The sequence below is a fragment of the Aulonocara stuartgranti genome (assembly GCF_965226115.1).
Source record: "Aulonocara stuartgranti genome assembly, chromosome: 6".
Lineage (NCBI taxonomy): Eukaryota > Metazoa > Chordata > Actinopteri > Cichliformes > Cichlidae > Aulonocara > Aulonocara stuartgranti.
In genome coordinates this window covers 5,892,104-5,912,357 of record NC_138944.1, presented here as the reverse complement: position 1 = coordinate 5,912,357, position 20,254 = coordinate 5,892,104, and the positions used below count along the sequence as shown (strand labels likewise).

The 20,254-nt window shown below is 40.9% G+C and overlaps 1 protein-coding gene across 1 annotated transcript; it reads right to left on the bottom strand.

The window, feature by feature from the left end:
* Window positions 1–1,883: 1,883 nt before the first annotated feature.
* Window positions 1,884–6,779, bottom strand: rtn4rl2a (reticulon 4 receptor-like 2 a). The gene is given in 5 exon segments (XM_082537496.1): window positions 1,884–5,078; window positions 5,256–5,489; window positions 5,613–5,839; window positions 6,428–6,535; window positions 6,538–6,779. Coding segments are annotated over 5 exon segments (1,578 nt in total). The 5' UTR covers window positions 6,686–6,779; the 3' UTR covers window positions 1,884–4,217.
* Between the last annotated feature and the right edge of the window lie 13,475 nt (window positions 6,780–20,254).

Genomic DNA, 20,254 nt, shown 5'->3' with positions numbered 1-20,254 from the left:
CATGACAAGCTGTGATTCCACGGAGCGAGCTCTGTGCCACAGAGAGTGGTGTGTGTGCAGCAGGAGTCTGTGACTTTTGCATGTAGCAGCTTTGTGTTTGCACAGATTGAAGTCTGCCACACACATGCTGTTGGACAATGTGAAAAGATTAGGAATTCGTTCCCATATTTGCATCAAAGCAATGAAACTATTTAAACCACTGTTTGTTTTTTGTTTTTTGTTTGTTTGTTTGTTTGTTTGTTTGTTTGTTTGTTTGTTTGTTTGTTTGTTTGTTTGTTTTTATTAAAGATGTTTGCAATCTCTACTAAATCATCTATAGTTAAACTAAAACTCCCACCTGCCAAGTAGTTAGGTAATTACCCTGCCAGCTTGATAACTCTGTGCACGGTCCATTATTGCCGCATTCTTCTAAAAAAAACAAATGCTTCTCATTGATTTGTATAAATTATGATTTAATTTACTTCCAGAGCAACTGGAAGGGATCTCAAAGCACAAAGTTTTTTGGAAACAAGAATTTTGTGTGGGTTTAGTTTATATACAGACTTCATTTCTCAGATACTCCCCAAAACACCTTTTTTTCCTCCCACTTTTCTCACTTATATCCAGATTTAAAGATATCCCCAGCCTGATGAAAGAGTTTAGTAATGTCCACCTCTCAGATCACTGAAATTTCTTGTATTTTCTACAATTTCCTATTCTCTCTGGATTCAACCAGTAGATATGCTACATGCAAAGAGTCCTGTGTGGCTACTTAGACCAGAGAAGTTTTGGGCACAGTGTTTCACTCTTTCTAAAATGGATCATTTATGGTCACCAGAGGATGAATCATAATTACTTTGATGATCTGCTGATGTATGACATCAATAAATGCTTTAGGATTTATTATTTCTTCAAAACCAGACTGTGCAGTTTGGATCTAATAAATCTGGTATGACAAGATTTGTCATACCAGATGTATGGAAAAGGTTAAATGAAAATAGGCACATCACTGTAATACACATCATATACTTTGCTGTAACCTGTCAGCTCGATTATCATCATTTCACTTTCCATGTTTTTGCTCTGCTTTTATTTTCCACCTTTTCTTTGGTCATAAAAGTGTCACAGTGGTAACTTTGAGCATGTATCACAGGATGTCTGTTGTAGCATTAAAGTATGGTGTTGGTCATCTTTCCTCTGAGTGGGTGCAAAATCAATTAGTCCAGCTGTATCCAACATAAGTCAGATTTTCACTCAGATTGAATCTGAGGCTTCAAATGACCGAGTATAATGGATTTCGTTACACTTAAAGTGCAACTTCCTCCCAGACATTTTGATCAGAGGAGAGTGTTTGAGTGTTGTAATAAAGTTTTGATGATATGCAACGTTTCCTTTAATATCAGTTGTTTATTGAAAAATGTTCCAAAGTTTTTACTTTTCTCTTTTTCCTTTTTTTGGCAAAAATAACCCTGTGGCCATAAACAGTGCTTATGATCATTATATTTTGATTACTATCATTATTGGTGTCTCTTTTTGATTATGTGATCTTACTGCAAGAGCAGGTGCTCCTTTTGAGGCAGGTTGAACCTTAAACAGTGAATAGTTTAACTCTCCTCACTGTTCTCACCCCCACATTGCCTGTTCTCTTTCTCTGTTGAGTAGTTGCACCGTTAAGAAAGCTGGATAACTGCCTGGAGGACTTACACAATGGCAACTGTGTCTGTGTGTCCACGTGATTTTGTGTGTGCGTGCATGCTTGCATGCATATGTGTGTGTGCAGTTTGATTGCTTTGGGTGTTTGACTGGACAGTTGCCTAGATATAGAATGAAACACCCACACATTCTTAGAAAATGCTTTGTTAAAACAAGTATGAATTTATTCTTTCTTTATGGTGCATCTTTGAAGAGCATCTTTTCTTTTCTTTTACAGTAAAAATAAATACCAAATAAGCAGATTTTCATATAGTATCATTTCTTTTTCAGATACAAAACATAGAACATGCAGACAGAAAAACAAACAAAAATTGGAAATGGTATAACTGGCACTTTGGTCATCTGACAGTGACCTCACTGTCATGGCCACTGAAGAGCACCCGGGCTCAGTTTGACCTCCTCCGTTAGACTGTGAAAGAGACTAAAAAGCTGACAAAGATGACACTGAATATTTTCCAAAGTCATTCCTAATGGGGAACTCAGTTGGCAAAAAAACAGAAAATCTCAAAGAGGAACTAGTTTTCTGTAACCCTTGCAAGGCCAGCTGGTTTGTACGTGGCTCACTACCTCCTACTCTTTCACTCCTACTACATCTTTGCCTTGCCCTACTCACCACCGTCACAGCCAGACATCACCTCCTTTCATCCTGTCTTTACCCTCGAGATCAAGAAAGCTTTAGGATAACAGTGAGTAATTTAAATGACTCTTAGGAAAAAGAGTAGCTGTGCATGAGTACACCTACACTATCTTTCCCTTTTTTCCAAGTCCTTACAGTAAATTGTTTTCAAGAAGAAGCAATTAAGAAACCCTCCTGATGGATATCTCAAATTTTCATGTATAAGGTAACTTCCTGCTGTTTCTTTTGTTTTTCCCTTCTTGTGCTGCTCCATCAGAGCATTTCTCCAGTCTGCTGCCTCAGCACATTTTTCCTGTTTCACCTCATATCATTTCCATTAGTCTTTCTGCATGTCAGTCTTTGAGCCTAAATTTAACTCTGATTTCTGTCTCTCTCCAGACTCTCTCATTGCTCTCTTGGTGTATTTACAAATCAGCCAGTTTGCGCTTTGTCTGTCCATTTGGCATCGCCTGTTGATGAATCACAAAAGTGAGAAACCTACTGACGTACTTGCCTTTTGCAGTGTTGCCTACTTGTGAATCCATTCATCCCCATTTATGCACACACACAGATGCCTGTTAAGTCAGAGCTTTCCATGTGGCCAAGTGATCAGTCCTTTCAGTCCAGTGTAGTCACCACACTTCAGATGAACTGAGACAATTTGTGCACTTTTGATCCCACATTTGTTTTATGATGGTGCATGAAGTGCACCTCAGAATTCCTTCAGTTAAAATATATTCAGCAAAAACTGCCCCAAAGAAAGGAATGATTCAAGAAATATTCAATATATCTTTTTTTATCAAGATCTTCATCTGCATCCAAGTCAACAATCATCACACATTATATCAATATGTCACAGAAAGACATCCAAAAAACAAAATCTCTGGCTTCCTGACAGGAAGCATTCATTCCCTGTGGTTGTCGCAAAACAACACTATATATACAGAAAATGGTGAACGGTATGAGTATAATGGATGGAACAACTACTGATGAGTAGATTTATTATTTGTCGCCTGCAAATTGCTGCTTCTACCGCCAGCACTGTCCTCTGTTCTGTCTTGCTGTTTTTCTGCTTCTTTTCTTATTGCAGCCTGAACACTCCCATCTCCACCCACATCTTCTTCTTTCTAAAGCTGTTTCCTTTGAAATCTCCTCCCCTCCTCTCACTGCCATTTTGTCTCCCTTCCCTCTTCTATGACGTCCGTGCATCTCTCTCTCGTTCCTTTTGCTCCCTCTCAGCCTCACAGTTTTGTTTCCCTTTCTCCTCTCTCGCTCTAAGGCCCTCAACTTCATTTTGCGCCTGGTGCTCTGTCCTGTAGAAGCACAAGCCTTCACAGTTTTTCTGGATCAAGATGAACATGATTGTGATGAACCACAGATATTAGTTTGAACACTCACAGTACACATAACTATTTACATGACACTTTAAGTGGTTACAGTATTTTCATTACTGTGCACTGATTCTAACAGTAATTGTAGCATTTGCAGCAACCAGTTAATTGGATGCACTAAAAGCACTAGTAGTTTTAAATAAGTTGAGGTGACAGAATTGACAACATCATTCACAGCTGCTATCAAATTGCGTTTGTACTAGAGATGGACTCAGCCCTCGTAGCCCTGATTACAGGGCATCATAACATGACATCATACAGGTAAGGCAGAGAAAGCCATACCTGCAGAGCATTGTAGATAAATATATACCTTAGCTGAAGAACTCTTAGCAGCCCTGAAAAGTGTTAAGCCCTGTAGTTGGTAGATTTCAAATCTAACCGTCCCCCCATCTCCCTTGCTGTGCCTTGAGGATTTGCTTACAGCAAAGCGGGCAAAGGGGGTGTAGAAAGTCTAACAGGGATCCTCACAGCCTTTAAAACAGGCTGGAAGGGTAGGGGTGTGGTACTAAGAGTCAGATTCAGCCGAATAGCAGGTGGAGGTTGAGGCAGAGGGTGAAAACAGAAAGGGCTAGTAGTAAAAGAAAAGAGGGTGAGGAGGATCTGGGAGAGGAGGAAGATGGAGGCAGGTCGAACTCAGGTGGACATTCAAGCTCAAAGCACCGCAGGGTGACACCTGAGTCCTCATTGCCATAGTTTGCCCAGTACTCTTCTTGCTCGAGTTTGGGCAGCGCCAGCTCATCCTCTCCCAGCTCATACTTGACTGCTGAGGTGATTGTTGATGGGCCCTTTCCGTACAAACCGGCCTTTACAGTCTCTGAGGCTTTCTCGAAGACACCTTTAGTGGATGACTGGGGCTTGTTCTTGTGGAACCACCAGCGGGTCTTGGTGCTGAAGGTGGTGGTGGTGGAGCCGGCAATGGAGCCAGGGTCAGGCAAAGGGCAGAGGGCGAAGTCCATCTCACGAAGGAAGCGGAGATCCTGGCCACGACGGGTGGAAGGGGAGGAGCAGATGACTTCAGATGAGGAGACACGGGCCTCACGGAACCACTCCCACAGGGCACGGGCCTCACAGCCACAAGACCAGGGGTTGGCATTGAGGCGGAGGAACTCGATGCCCTGGGTGTCCCTCAGAGTCTGGCTGGGCAACTCAGCCAGAGTGTTATTGAAGAGGAAGAGCATTGTCAGGCGGCCAAGGTCACGGAAGGCCCGGCGGTTCACCTGTCTGATGCGGTTGTCGTGGAGGAGAAGGCGATCGAGGTTGACCAGGCCGCGGAACACGTTCTCTGAAAGGGTACGGATACGGTTGCCATGCAGGAACAGCTGACTCAGGTTGATGAGGTCAGAAAAGATGTCATCCTGCAGGAAGTGAAGATTATTCTCCTGCAAATTAGAGAAAAAATGGGGTTTAGGCTGAGAAAATCAGACACAGTGAGTGTGATTGGTAATATTGATAACACGTGTGATGCTGCATGTGAAGGCACATGTGTGGGTGGATGCATGTGTTTCTATGTGTCAGAGTTATCTGTATGCATGTGCATGGCTTTCCAGCGCCCCTACCTGCAGATAAAGGAACTGCAGACTGTAAAGCTTGTGGAAGATGTCATGGGGCAGGGCAGTGAGCCGGCAGCGGTGCATGTGGAGGCTCTGGAGCTTCTCAAGGCCACGGAAGGCTCCCCCCTCCAACCTGTGGAGGTTAGGGTTATCCCCCAGGTCCAACTCCTCCAAGTCCCTCAGCTCACTAAAGGCCCCTGCCTCAATCCACGTGATGTTGTTGGAAAACAGCCACAGAACCTGAGGGGAGAAAACGTATTTATGAAATACATTTTTGATTATATTTTTCATTATTTTTAAACTTTCAGTGTGGAAAAGCAACAACTTCACACTGTAGATGCTGCTTTCTTCATTCTTTCTTACCTGAGTTCCGAAGCCAAAAGAGCCAACTCTAAGCTCCGTGATCCTGTTGTTCTGGAGAAACACGCGCTGCGACTCGTACGGCACTCCGACAGGAACAGCGGTGAAGTTCTGCGCCTGGCAGCTCACAGTCATCGGCGTCGGATAGCACACACACAGGTGCGGACATGCCGATGCCGGACTTGGCTTACCAAGGACTAGCCACACCACCAGCCAGAGGGAGAGACCGCCTAGAAAGAGCGGGGACAGAGCAAAGGAAGTGAGTGGGAGCTGTCCATGGTGCGATAATCATCCATTACCATTCAACGAAACATCATGCAGAGTGCATAACGGTAAATATCTGCCTTCATTTTTAGATAAGAAAATTATTTAATTGTTTTTGGCGATTATGGCTTGCATCTATTCATATTTTCTCTTAGGTTTCATGTACAGAAACCTTATCTGTCGCAGTAAATTAAGTTTACACCTTGGCACTACACTTACGCCGACCATTACGCACAGCGTAATCGGAAAGGAATTTAATCAAATCATAGCAACGATTTCTCTGAGTCAAAGAAAAAGCTCTTAACACACTTTTACATCCAATTTAGCTCGAATAAATCACCAAACAGACAGAGAGCTGACAGACTTTCATTTCAATTTTGTATCATCCATCCATATATCAATTTTGGATGTTCTGTTTCATATAAGTCAAAGTACTTCACACATTCTTATATTTTAAAAAACTTTAAAGTGTTCGAGTTCTAAAGCAAAGCAGCATTAACTGTCATTTGAATCCAATGGGTATCCAAAACCAAAGAAGATAGAGAGAAACTTACTTTTGCAGCTGCGCATGATGGAGCATCGTCGACTCCGAGAAAAAGTAGAGGTTTCCATCCTGAACCAAAGCCCAAAGCGAGTTAGCCTAAGACCGCGAAGTAAAGCCTGCTATCTCCGCTGATGCCCTGGTTCCCGAGTCGGAGCGACTGAGAGTGTGCCGGTTGATGGCTACCAGTGTCCCATATATACTCAAGCACCTTGTCATTGCCTACGGCAGTAGGCACCGTGGAATCTCCTACGTCACTGATCGGGGTCATGAATGAGTGAGGGCGGTAAGAAACGGAAAGGGGAGGGGCCGGCCGTAGGGGATTCTCTTGGAGAGTTTGCTCGCGCGTAAAGGCTGGTTGGAGACGTGCGCTCAGACTCTGTGAGAGGAGGAGACTTTGCGACGCACATTGGGAAAAGAGGGAGGGAGTGCTAAAGAGTGAATGTAGAAGCAGTGTAGGGAGGGGTGAATGAGCTAAGGCACGGTGCCCGGTAATGATGACTGAGTTGTGGAGGAGCGGAGGACGGGTAGGAGAAGAGCGCATAGCTTGTTTCCTGGCTGACGCTTATTATGGTCTGCTTCCGGCGCGCAGCAGCCAGACAGAAAGATACAGAAAAAGACTTAGATGGTCCTGTCTTAGGAAAGAAGGATGCCCCCGAATCATGATTCAACCATAAGGGAGAGCTCGGTGCCAGAAGAGAGTCACTCAAAACAACAGTGATTGAATAGTGGCCTGTTTGGTGTGGAGGTTAATTACGACATACTCCAGTCATACTGTTGGTAGATTAATTATAGCTCCTGACATAATTTGATGATGAAGATATCAAATGGCAGTCATTAGCTAAACGAGATAGAAGTGGACATATGGAAGTGAGGTTTCATTTACTATTTAAGGACATTTGGGCGTGTTAAAGAAAATCGGAGATATGAAGATGAGGATGAGGGTTATCAAACATAATTCCTCTCTCCTCTAATGTCTTTCTTCTTGTTTTTCTACCTTTTTATTGCAGTAGTTGAAATATTGTTAATTAGGTTAATAATGAAGGGGTGATTTGCTTTTAATGAATCCAAAAGGGAAAAAGACAGTAAAACACAACAGATGCCTTGATATTCATGCCACTTGAAAACTGTTTTACTGTCTGTCTGTGCCTCAAGCTGTCATTGCTTGTGTTCAACCACCAGCTGTAAGATAGCAAGATAGCATCAGATGTAACAGTGTCACCATGTGATAAATTATGCTCTCATTTGACTTTTATTTGATCACATTAAGTTTTAAACATGCAGTCCACCATCTGAAGGAGTGTACTGGGTATGCAATCAAGGACAAAAGTATTTTGTAGTCTTTCAGCCTTTTTAAATAAACTACCCTGTGATGGACTGGCAACCCAGGGTATGCCTTGCAGATAGCCCCCATGCATTATCTGGTTTGGACAATCAGTTAAACAAACTGATTGCTGTTTTGTGCAATTTTAACCATAATATGACATTAAGCAAGTATATTTCATAAGTAAGCAAACCTTTTTTTTGGGGGGGGGGGGGCATTCCCCACCTAGAATCCAGCCCAAACCTCGGTTTTTATCCAGCAATAACAATACAAAAGAATCCGAGTTTCATTTCAGCAATAAGGGTCAGCACAACATCTTTGATCTATATATCCTAACATGCATCTTACATGTAACTGAGTTTCACTCCTGCTGTGGCTCAATTTCCCACCAGTGAGTCCAGCTCCACTATTTGAAACACTGGCCTAAGGGGACAGACATGCCACCAGGTATTGCATCTGCAGTCAGTAGGACAGAAGTGATTGCAAAATGATTTTTATTGGAAATTTTCTGCTCATCTGTTGAAGACTTGCAATCAGGTCTCTTCAGACTGATGAATGTGTTTTGCTGTCTACCTTCTCGAGATGACTCAGTTTTGCTTTATTTAATTATGAATTCGATTGACATGCAAGAGTTGAATAAAGCTGCATAAAAATCTATGGATAAACTGTTACAGTGTGTTTTTGGCGAGTACTTTGTTAATGTGGCATTACGCAAGCAACACTTTCAAAATACAGGAAAATAACCTTCACACTAACAATAACTGTGAAATTGCATCATTCAACCCGCACTAGAGTGGATCAGAGTTGACCTTGAAGAATAATTTCAGCTTTTCTTTGTGTGTCTGACATTAAAAATAAATGTAGACCGCTGCTCAGACCGAGAGATGTGAGAATGTAGACAACAGAAGCATACCCATTCATAGAAACACACAGGCGGCTCAACAGATGAGCGTATGAGTGAGGAAAGAGTCACACATTTGGGCGTGTGCACAGGTGCATACATAAGCGAATACACACACAGTTTGTAACTGCCATTCTACACAAAGCCAACTGAGCCGCAGGCACGATAAACAAATGAGTAATTGAGGGGATCCAATACACGGTGTGTGCTGTTATTCCTTCACCTCCTGCTCTGTCCTTAACTGGACTTGTGGACACGCAAGCTTCAGTAGCCGCTGGTCATCCACGACCAGCACCTCATTGGCTTCCCCTTTCCACACACCCACGCCGCCAGCTGTGGTAGTGTGTCTGTCTGTGACTGTCTGTACTTGCGTGTTAGCATGCTTGCCTGTTGAGGCAAACTTTGTCTAAATGCCACCGCCGTGTGTCAGTCAGTCAGTGTTGTGCCAGTCACCCACACAGCAGGTTCGCAGTACTGTGTAGGCACGGTTTCGGTGTGTGATGATAATCGCTACGTCGTGTTTGTGTAATCCCCACACAAAAAACAAATCGAGGCTTCCCCAGCCTGCTCCCACTCCAGCACATCTCCTAACCCGTCTATCTGTCCATTTACCTTTCTGTCTTTCTATATCAGTCCTACATCGCTTTATCCAATCTATGCTGGGCTTTCATCCACCATTAGTAACGAACGGAGGCGTGCGTCACTGCACCTGCTGCACTCTAAAATAAACTGATTTCACTGTCAGCCAATCAAAATGGGCCTCTTGTACTCTCGTCTGCAGGTGTGCCTGCGCAATTCTGTCCCGTGTGACTTGACACTGATAGCAGGTTGCAGTGGATGCCAGTGAGTGTAATGGGATACTGTAGTAAAGGTGTGTCTGTTGCCAAGGTAACAACACATCCCTCTCTTCTCACACCTTATTTGGAAAATATTAAAAATGGGTTATAGCTTCCTGGTATTGGATTTTAGCCCCATTGTGAACAGTTCACTTAAACACTCTCGATTAGCTGTTCTTTCTTTAGAGTTGCTGATATAATGAAGTTCAGTAAAGGTGGACGACTTCTGCTTGCTCATTCCTTCCACGAAACTTAATCACAGAACTATTATTGCATGTACAACTTGTAGACTCAGTGTATTTGTGTCCCATAGGCCCAGAGTAATGAGAAGAAACGAGAAAGACAGGAGGATGTAACCACATGCCTTGCGGTGGTTGTGTTGGATGAGTAAAATATCTAATGAGTGAAATAAAATGATTCAAAGACACAGACAGCACATAGACAGTGCAGTGTCACGCACACAAACAGGAAAAACAAAAGGAGCCCCGGACATGTACTTCTTGAAGGTGACTCAACATGTCATATTGTTTTGAAGCAAATTAATACATTGCTCACTGGCACGGTCCGTCTATCTTCCACACGCGTTTACAGAGGCACCAGCATTTTTCAGCGTCTGTCCAATTGTCACAGACAAAAACGCTCGTGCTGTTCTCCCTCATCTTGCTCGCCTCCCCTTTCCTGCATCCCTTCGCTCTTTGTCTTCCAGTACTCCCTCCCTTCTTCTTTATTTTTTATTTTTTTGCCAGTGTCTTTCATTTGTTTGGTCTCTTGGCGTCACCACTTCCGCTTAACCATATACTGCGACTGTCTTTCCACACACTGGCACACACTCTGCAGCACAATGGTTACTGGTGTGGCATTTAATTAGTTCCTTCTACTTATAAGGCAAGTAGTTTTTTGAGTTTCAGAAATATAAGACAGCCCTTCAGGGAGCACGTCATCACTATTGTTATTTGATTTTAGCCTCTTTTTTTCAAAGTTGACTCCGTTGTTCTTCAATAATAATATAAGTCAGTGTAGAATAATGAGATGTCTTCCTTTTACAAGAAAAGCTTGCTCACAAATTTTTTAATGAATGTAGATAAATCAGTAGAGAATAATGAACTTGCTACAAAGTAATTCATTCCACTTGATATCATTATTCTCACAGGGTAATTAAATTATAGCTGAATTTGGTTTGTCATTTTTCTTAGTCCCCTCTCAAATAAACATTCATAAGCCTACCAGTCTTTTTGATCTTTGAGTTGTATATAAAAAGCTTTGTTTATTCTTCTTCATATTAAGCCTGTGAAAACAGTGGTCTAAGGTTTTCTGGAAGGAGAGAATACCCATATTAATGGCAGCACTACCTGATTTCAGTCTGAGTTTTAAAACCTATATTATTATTATAATACAGCAACGTTTTACTGCTCATTTAAAAATACAGAATGAGCCATTGTTTAGTGTGACTAAAGAAAATGAACAAAGTCATAACATATTGCCTACTGTTGTGTACTCCAGCACCCTCAGTAAGCAGCCAGTATGCACAAATCAAGACTTTCCATGTTAGTTTTTTCTGTAGTTTTTGGTTATCATCTACTTTAGATACGCTAGCTGATTATTTAAGATCATCCCCAACATTAACATGTAAAATAATAACAGTGATAAAATGTTAAAAATCATGTTCATTTAAAATTTGAGGAGCTATGCTAAAGATATCCCGCAGAGGTTTCTTACAGAAAAATGCATTTATTCATCATTTCTTAAGAAAATGCAATCTGTGTCTTTGAGGTACAGTTCACTGCATACAGCTGTTGTGGTTCATCGTTTATGTTCCTTGCTTACTGCTTTGATATCATTCAGCTGCTAACATCTTTAAGTTGCATGTAATTTGATCTAACATTTAAAAAAAATTGCGTTTCTGTGTTTTCAGTGCCTGCCTGATGCAAATAAAAGAAAATCGCTTGAACAAGAATTGTTCCATCACACTAGTCAAAAACTTCACTTTTCACCATCCATCCACTTTTTTTGACCACTGCTTAATCAGGTCAGGGTCACAGGAGGGCTGAGGGTTATTCCATCTATTCTATATTAGGAGCTCCGTGATGGATTGGCGTCTGGCGAGACTCTGTCTGTATTGTGATTTTGTGGACCTACACTAAAGTATCAACATAAACTCTTCAACAACCTGGGTTCATGCAGTAAATCCAGCTAAACACTGTTGGTTGTCCAGTTATGTTGTTAGTTGCAGGTGTGTCTTTATGTTTCTAAGGTCACACATTGTAATTGTTTGTAATTAATCATTTTAGTCACAAAGGTTAAGACATAGTGTGTATAATATAAACAGGGGCCACGCGACTCGTTGGCACACTGTGGCAGATGGCTGGCCCTCCTTGAGCCTGGTTCTGCTGAAGGTTTCTGTCATTAAAAGGGAGTTTTTCCTTCCCACTGTCGCCAGGTCGTTGCTCATAGGGGTTTGTCTGATTGTTGGGGTTTTCTCTCTATTGTTGTACAGTCTTTACATTGCATATAAAGTGCCCTGAGGTGACTGTTGTTGTCATTTGGCTTTACATGACTTGAACTGAATTGAATTTTATTAAACTGAAATAGGCTAAGTCCCTTTGCATTGCACTAAAATTTATTAAATCAATGTAACTAAAATTGACTGAATTCACATGAAATAAAAATAAATTAAATCAAATCAAGTTAAATTAAAATAATGCTGTCCCAATACCAGTGCTGAGTTACGTAGATAGGATTGGAGTCGCTCTGCTTTTTTGGTCAATACAGCTTCCTTTCCTCATCTTTCATCAAGAGAACAATTGTATAACTCTCAGCCATACATGTTTGCATGCATTCAGATCAATGTTTTCTACTCCTCCTCCTCCTCCTCCTCCTCCTCTTCCTCCTCCTCCTCCATCATCCCTCTCTCACTCACTCGCTCACTCACTCCATTTCTCTTCAGAGCTAATCTGCTCAGTGTCCACTCACTGCTTCCTGTTGGTATTACAAAAAACATGAAAGCATTTTCCTGACAATATCTCTCCCTCTATTGATCTACAATCATGTGAAAAAGAAACTACACCCTTTTTTTCAGTTTTAAGGTTTTACATATCAGAACATAAACAAATCATTACATTTATTCTAAAGCTATTTAAATATTACCCCAGATTAACAACAACACTTGACATATTACATCATGTCATTATTTATGATTATTTGATTATCAGCTAAGCTGGCCACCTCCACCTCTGTAATTGCAGAAGTTTTGACAGTTTTCTTGGAGCTATAAAACAATATCTGTTAACACAATGCCAAAGAGGAATGACATCAGCAATTATCTTAGAGAAATAATTGTTGCTGCCCATCAATGTGGGAAGGGTTTAAAGCTATTTCCGAACAATCTGATGCTGATGGTGATAAAGATTATTTTAGAGTGGAAAGCATTCAAAACAGCTGTCAGTAGAGGACATCTCAGCAAAATCACCCCATGGTCAGACCATGCAATGAAACTGAAAAGAATCAAATTCAGTTCAATTTATTTATATATAGTGCCAAATCACCAAAATAGTTACTTTATATTGTAAGGTAAAGACCCTACAAAGAGCTGCATCTCAGACACTACAGGCCTCCGATAGGATTTTAATTGTTAATGTTCACGAAAGGGCAATAAGAAGAAGACTGAACAAGTATGGCTTGTTTGGAAAGGTTGCCAGAGAAAGACATTTCCTTCCATCCATCCATTCTCTTCCACTTATTCTTATCAGAGTCACAGGGGCACTGGAGCCAGCTACCATAGGACAAAAGGCAGAGTTCACCCTGGACAGGTGGCCAGTCTGTTGCAACCATTTACACAAACATCCAAACCTATGGGCAGTTTAGAATGATCAGTTAACCAGAATCAACCCAGCTGAAAGCTGTATGGAACCTTAAGAAAGCTGTATATAAACAAATGCTTGCAAACTTCAATGAACTGAAGCAATGTTGTCAAGAAATGTGGGGTAAAATTCCTACGTAATGTAACAGACTAATAATTTCTTGCAGGAAAAACATTGTGTCAAGTTATTGCTGCTGGTGGTAACAAGCTGCTGAATAATGGAATCTACCAAGTTTTTCACACACTGCTTCTTCCTTGCATTAAATGAATAATGGCATGCTGTATGTCATGTTTTGTTGCTCATATGAAGTTGCTTTTGTCAAAATTTAAGACTTGCTAAGAATAGATGATTATTTTATTGTCTCCTGATACTTAAAACTTTTGAACTGAAAGAGGGTACGCTTTCTTTTTCATGTCTATACAGTGGGGCAAAAAAGTATTTAGTCAGCCACCGATTGTGCAAGTTCCCCCACTTAAAATGATGACAGAGGTCAGTAATTTGCACCAGAGGTACACTTCAACTGTGAGAGACAGAATGTGAAAAAAAAAATCCATGAATTCACATGGTAGGATTTGTAAAGAATTTATTCGTAAATTAGGGTGGAAAATAAGTATTTGGTCACCTCAAACAAGGAAAATCTCTGGCTCTCACAGACCTGTAACGTCTTCTGTAAGGAGCTTTTCTGTCCCCCACTCGTTACCTGTATGAATGGCACCTGTTTGAACTCATCATCTGTATAAAAGACACCTGTCCACAGCCTCAAACAGTCAGACTCCAAACTCCGCCATGGCCAAGACCAAAGAGCTTTCGAAGGACACCAGGAAAAGTATTGTAGACCTGCACCAGACTGGGAAGAGTGAATCTACAATAGGCAAGCAGCTTGGTGTGAAAAATCAACTGTGGGAGCAATCATCAGAAAATGGAAGACATACAAGACCACTGATAATCTCCCTCGATCTGGGGCTCCACGCAAGATCTCATCCCGTGGGGTCAAAATGATCATGAGAACGGTGAGCAAAGATCCCAGAACCACACGGGGGGACCTGGTGAATGACCTGCAGAGAGCTGGGACCAAAGTAACAAAGGTCACCATCAGTAACACACTACAACGGCAGGGAATCAAATCCCGCAGTGCCAGACGTGTTCCGCTGCTGAAGCCAGTGCATGTCCAGGCCCGTCTGAAGTTTGCCAGAGAGCACATGGATGATACAGCAGAGGATTGGGAGAATGTCATGTGGTCAGATGAAACCAAAGTAGAACTTTTTGGTATAAACTCAACTCGTCGTGTTTGGAGGAAGAAGAATACTGAGTTGCATCCCAAGAACACCATACCTACTGTGAAGCATGGGGGTGGAAACATCATGCTATGGGGCTGTTTTTCTGCCAAGGGGACAGGACGACTGATCCGTGTTAAGGACAGAATGAATGGGGCCATGTATCGTGAGATTTTGAGCCAAAACCTCCTTCCATCAGTGAGAACTTTGAAGATGAAACGAGGCTGGGTCTTCCAACATGACAATGATCCAAAACACACCGCCCGGGCAACAAAGGAGTGGCTCCGTAAGAAGCATTTGAAAGTCCTGGAGTGGCCTAGCCAGTCTCCAGACCTCAACCCCATAGAAAATCTGTGGCGGGAGTTGAAAGTCCGTGTTGCTCGGCGACAGCCCCAAAACATCACTGCTCTCGAGAAGATCTGCATGGAGGAATGGGCCAAAATACCAGCTACTGTGTGTGCAAACCTGGTAAAGACCTATAGTAAACGTTTGACCTCTGTTATTGCCAACAAAGGTTATGTTACAAAGTATTGAGTTGTATTTTTGTTATTGACCAAATACTTATTTTCCACCCTAATTTATGAATAAATTCTTTACAAATCCTACCATGTGGATTCATGGATTTTTTTTTTCACATTCTGTCTCTCACAGTTGAAGTGTACCTCTGGTGCAAATTACTGACCTCTGTCATCATTTTAGGTGGGGGAACTTGCACAATCGGTGGCTGACTAAATACTTTTTTGCCCCACTGTATCTATCATTTCCTCATTTTATAATGTAGCTAATTTAATATTACTAATATATGTTATTATATTTTAAAATTAAACATGACAGCATTCCTCAAAGCATGCTTGAGATTGCACTTTATTAACATTTTTATGACTAAGTTTATAATTTAGGAAGCCTTGTACACATGACACTATCCTTGATGTGCTGATAACTCATTCATCTCTGCATTTCATTTTATTCAGTCACATTTGCAATTTTGTATAGTTTTAGGTTGCCACCTTTTTAGGTGGCTGCTGCGTTTCCTGACACCAGCGTTATTTAATCTGCTATGATAGCAAACGCAAGCCCTTAATGACTCAGCTGAAACAGAAGAGTAGCACTCCCTTGGACTCACTCTGTGTAATTATATTGTGTTATAGTATAACATGAAGTGCTGATGAATGATCTGTACAGTGCAGTCTTTCCCTCTTATAATCAGAGAGGACCACAGCTGGACTCCAGCAGCCTTAGATAGTGTTCAAACAGATTTAAGTTTTCTTCATAGACTTTCAATAGTCCAGGTTCTTGGCATTAAGGGATTGAGTGAAAATGTTTACAGTAGTATGGATGGAAAGGGGCTGGGTAAAACTATGTTTCTATATAAATGTATATCATGTTATGTTTCAATATTAAGGCTTTGTTAAAGTTTTATACATGAAAACTAGACCAATCAGCCACAACAGTACAATCACAGACATGTGAAACAGATAACACTGCTGGTATTGTTGCTGCTGCGAAACCTTGAGTCCTGGCATTCATGCTTATGGTGTCTTAACAAGTTCCACCCACATAAAATTGGAGCAGAATAAGCTTAAACAGCATCATAGTAATGGTCCTCTTCATCATGACAGTACACCTCATTGCAATAGCTGAAGGCAGCTTAAGCAACATGGGAAAAAGTCCAGATTGTTCACCCAAATTCCAGACTTATCATTGCCTAGTCTTTTCAACCATTGTTTGGACTCCAATGGAAAAAGGCCTTTCCAAGGAGGTCTTCCTCTTGCAAGCATTTAAACCCAAAGTATTCAAACCAACACTGTGTCACCAATGTCGAGACCTGGACAGTACCTCTTACAAAGGGTATCTGCAAAATCTAAGACAGGAAGTTTTAATGTTGTGGCTGATGGTACATAATCAAAAGGTAAAGATTAAAGTATTATCTTTAAGTAAATCCTTGACAAAATGCATATTTAGCAGATTCCAAACAGTTCTGCTGGAAGTGAAACTATTACAGTATTAAAGCCACTTGGCAGCCGCAGCACTACCACCTGCACCTCATCTTCGTCTTTTTAGTGTCAGCAGTAAAAATAAATGTTCATTTTGCATGTAGTTCTATAAAAAAAGCACCTTGGGAAGCTCGATAAACAAGAGACGCAATTTGTTATGCTGAGTTTACAAAAACCTGCAGCCACTCCTCAGATAGCAACATAATCATTCATTTGGAGTCTCTCACCACCTGGCAAATATAAGTCCAATTTACACTATTGTTTGGCTCCGTTTTTAATTTTTACCAACTCCCAAAGAAAATGACTCTTTAGCTGCTCCACCAGCTGTCCTCCAGCTTGTTCCTAAATGAGCAGGGAGTGTATAGTTGGGTTTTGATGGAGATGATGCTCATTGCCAGCTCCATATTTATTCTTGGATTCTAGTCCAAGAATAAAATATGTAAGAGTAGCGCTGCTTGCTTCACAAGTTTAATTAAATTGTATTTAACTTATTTTTGGCATCCATGAAGCTCCTCCAGTATTTTCATTGACTGAAAAAAGGTGTTTTCAATGTTTAACCTTCAATTACACCCTCGCTTTAACCCAACTTTGTTCTGGCTGGCTCATCCTCACAAAAATAGTTTGAACAGCAGGTGTGTGGGGTGAGTGTCTTATGGCTAAAGAAGTATACCCCCTCATATAGAAAACACAGACATAGTACAGAAAACACAAAACTGCCTGAGCATTTGTCTCACAGGGATTACTTATACATACAGTGGCATCATTACTTAAAACTATGGCCATATTTAATATAAATTTCAACCCTTCTAAGAATATATCATTACCAGTGCTGGGTGTAACGAGTTCCAAAGTAATGCATTATTGTAATCTCATAACATTTTTCAGTAAATGTACTGTACTAAATTCAGTAATCGCATTACAGTTACAATTATGTTGCTGTTTGTGTTACAAGACCCACTGTGAATTACAGGCAGATAGAAAAGAAAAAACTTTTTTCCCCACACACGTGTGCTATAATATTGGTGCGGTCTGCAGCTTTTGGAATATGAACACTGGCTTTACTTTTATTGCATGAAAGGGCAACAGTGCAGTAGTAAAGTGCAAACTGTGTCCAGCACAGAAACATTTGCATCATAGTCAAAAGCAGCATCAGCTCTTTGCAAGCATCTGCACAGACAGCATGCTAACACAAAGCTAGCCAAGAACTGATAGCCAGGATAAAGCTAATTGTATACTGATCCCAGCCCAGCAGCCAGAGTCTGATCTTCAACAGGTAACAAAGGCACTTACGAGCAGCACTGTGGCCTCCTTTTTTCCATTTCATTCACTTTGCTTTATGCTGTTTGTTGTTGTTTTTGTTGTTGTTGTTGTTGGGGGGGTCAAACATAAGCACTAAAAGAAGCGTGTATGTGTATGACCTGTGGACTGTAGTGTGAGGTTTAAATAGTTTCTGATAATTGTGTGACAATCCATTTCATGTCTTGTTATGAAGTAACACAAATGTAATGTAACAAGAAGTGTAACAGATAACTTTTTCCAGCTAAATTAATGACTCCAACCCTGTGTATGACAAAAAGGCAAAGAATAATAGGTCCCCTTTAAATGCTTTTCACTGAAAACAGCTGCCTACTGTAGCCAAAAAATGCCACTATAAGATGAAAATAGTGAAGTTGTGCAGCATACAGTCCACCTATGATATATGGTTACCAAATAACAATGTGTTACAATTTCCAAGAATTTAAAACAGTAATTGATAATCCCATCGATGTCTGGCCTTTTAAAATGCCAAACATAAGGTTGAACCCATAGTACAATATAAAAAGATGGATGTAGCCACCTTGATGCTGGCTGATGATATTCTGTTGCGTTAAGCTGAGTATTTTGGCCATCTCCATCTTTATGTTTTGAAACTGGGTGGGAAAACTATTCATGTTCATATGGTAGCAAACCTCTCTTAGGTAAACCCTGCATTTATGTTTCTTCTGAGTAGTAATTGGCACTAATATTATACAAAATGAACATTATGTAAGATATGTTTATTCCTGTGGTTCTTTCTGGAACCAGAAGAGTTGCTGCCTGCTGGGTACAAGAAAGAAAAATAAAGATCTATCAATTTTCTTAAAACACGGGATCGTCACAGGAGTAAGACAGAGAGGCAGCTAACAATTCAGACTCACATCCACAGCCAGATTAAAATCAATGATTGATCTAAAAAGTCCTAAGACTCTTAGAGGAAACAGGAACCCACTTGGTGTAGGGTGACAGCTCTAACTACAGCTTCAACTGCCACCCTTATATATAATATACAGTACACATAAAAAACACTTCTGTTTAAAGAAAGCCAGCTCACACAGAGCGTCTGGGTCTTGGAAGGAATCCCTGCAGAAAATCTATGGCACAGCTTGCATGTGGTGACCCATAAACACTCCACTCTCCTTTTTTCTTTTAAAGCGTGCTTAATCTTCAGGGAGCAGGTGAATGTTAATATGGTTGATTAGGATTTTGCACAAAGAACAGATAGTAATCAGCTGAGGCAGATTTTCTGTGTCCAGTAAAAAGCTATTTTGTTTCACTTTTGTCTGATCTGTATCAGTGTTTAATTTGCTTCACTGTCCCCTCTTGCCTCCATCTGTCCCTGACGTCTGTTTGATTGAATTCACTGAAGCTTTGCTGGCATCATTATAGTCCTGCCGATGGTAGAACTTCTGAGAGTCACAGTTTTATTCTGTTCTCACATTTCTCCCACTTGCCTGACGTCATTGTTTCTTCCAGATATTACCTGTGATTATTTCACCTGTGTTTTTGTGTCTGCCTACGTCTGCACATACATTTTCTTATTAACACTTCTCTCCAGGTGTTAAATCTTCTGGTCTTGTGAAAATGTTTTCACTCCTACTTCAGGATGTTGTGTCTGTTTCAGTTACATTGAAATAAGGCAGCCTTTAATAACTGCTCTCCTGTAATAGTAGTGCCAAATCAAATCTGCGTGGATCAAATCTGTAGTAATGACATTAGGAGGAAAGTAAATTGTAATGTTTTCAAACAGTAGCTTTATAAATTAATATGAGACTGCATTAATGGATGCACTCAAGAATGTAGGAATGTAACCTCTAACAAGGCTGTGAATCTGAGAAAATCTACCAAGGGTTGGATCAGACCAGTTCCAAAAAAATCTTTCACCAGCAAACAGGAAATGGGAAACTCAGACAAGCCACAGCAGCATGACAGGATAAACCAACAGACAATTAACCTCAATCCATATGTGAGGAGCAAGTAGGCTGACGTCAGTGATGTGACGCACAGAGACCAATGTGAATCTCTCAAATCCCAGCAGCTACCCATTGGAGGTCAAAATGAAAAAATAAGTCAACGAGATGAGTATCAGAATAATGGATTCTTAGCAGAGGTTATTCAGACTACAGTGAAATATTCAGAAGATGAAATCTTTCCACATTTGATGTGTGAACCAGATTCTGACTAATCAGGAAATTTTCTTGTTACTGAGCATCAGGAAATATTAATTACCCCCATTTTCCATCATCTATTTTACACCAGCAATTTCAAATGATAATGTGGCTGAAAAGTAATCCTTTTCGTCAGTGTGTGCCCCCATTCGACGGGTAATGGTGAAGAGGTTGATGAAAAACAAGCAGT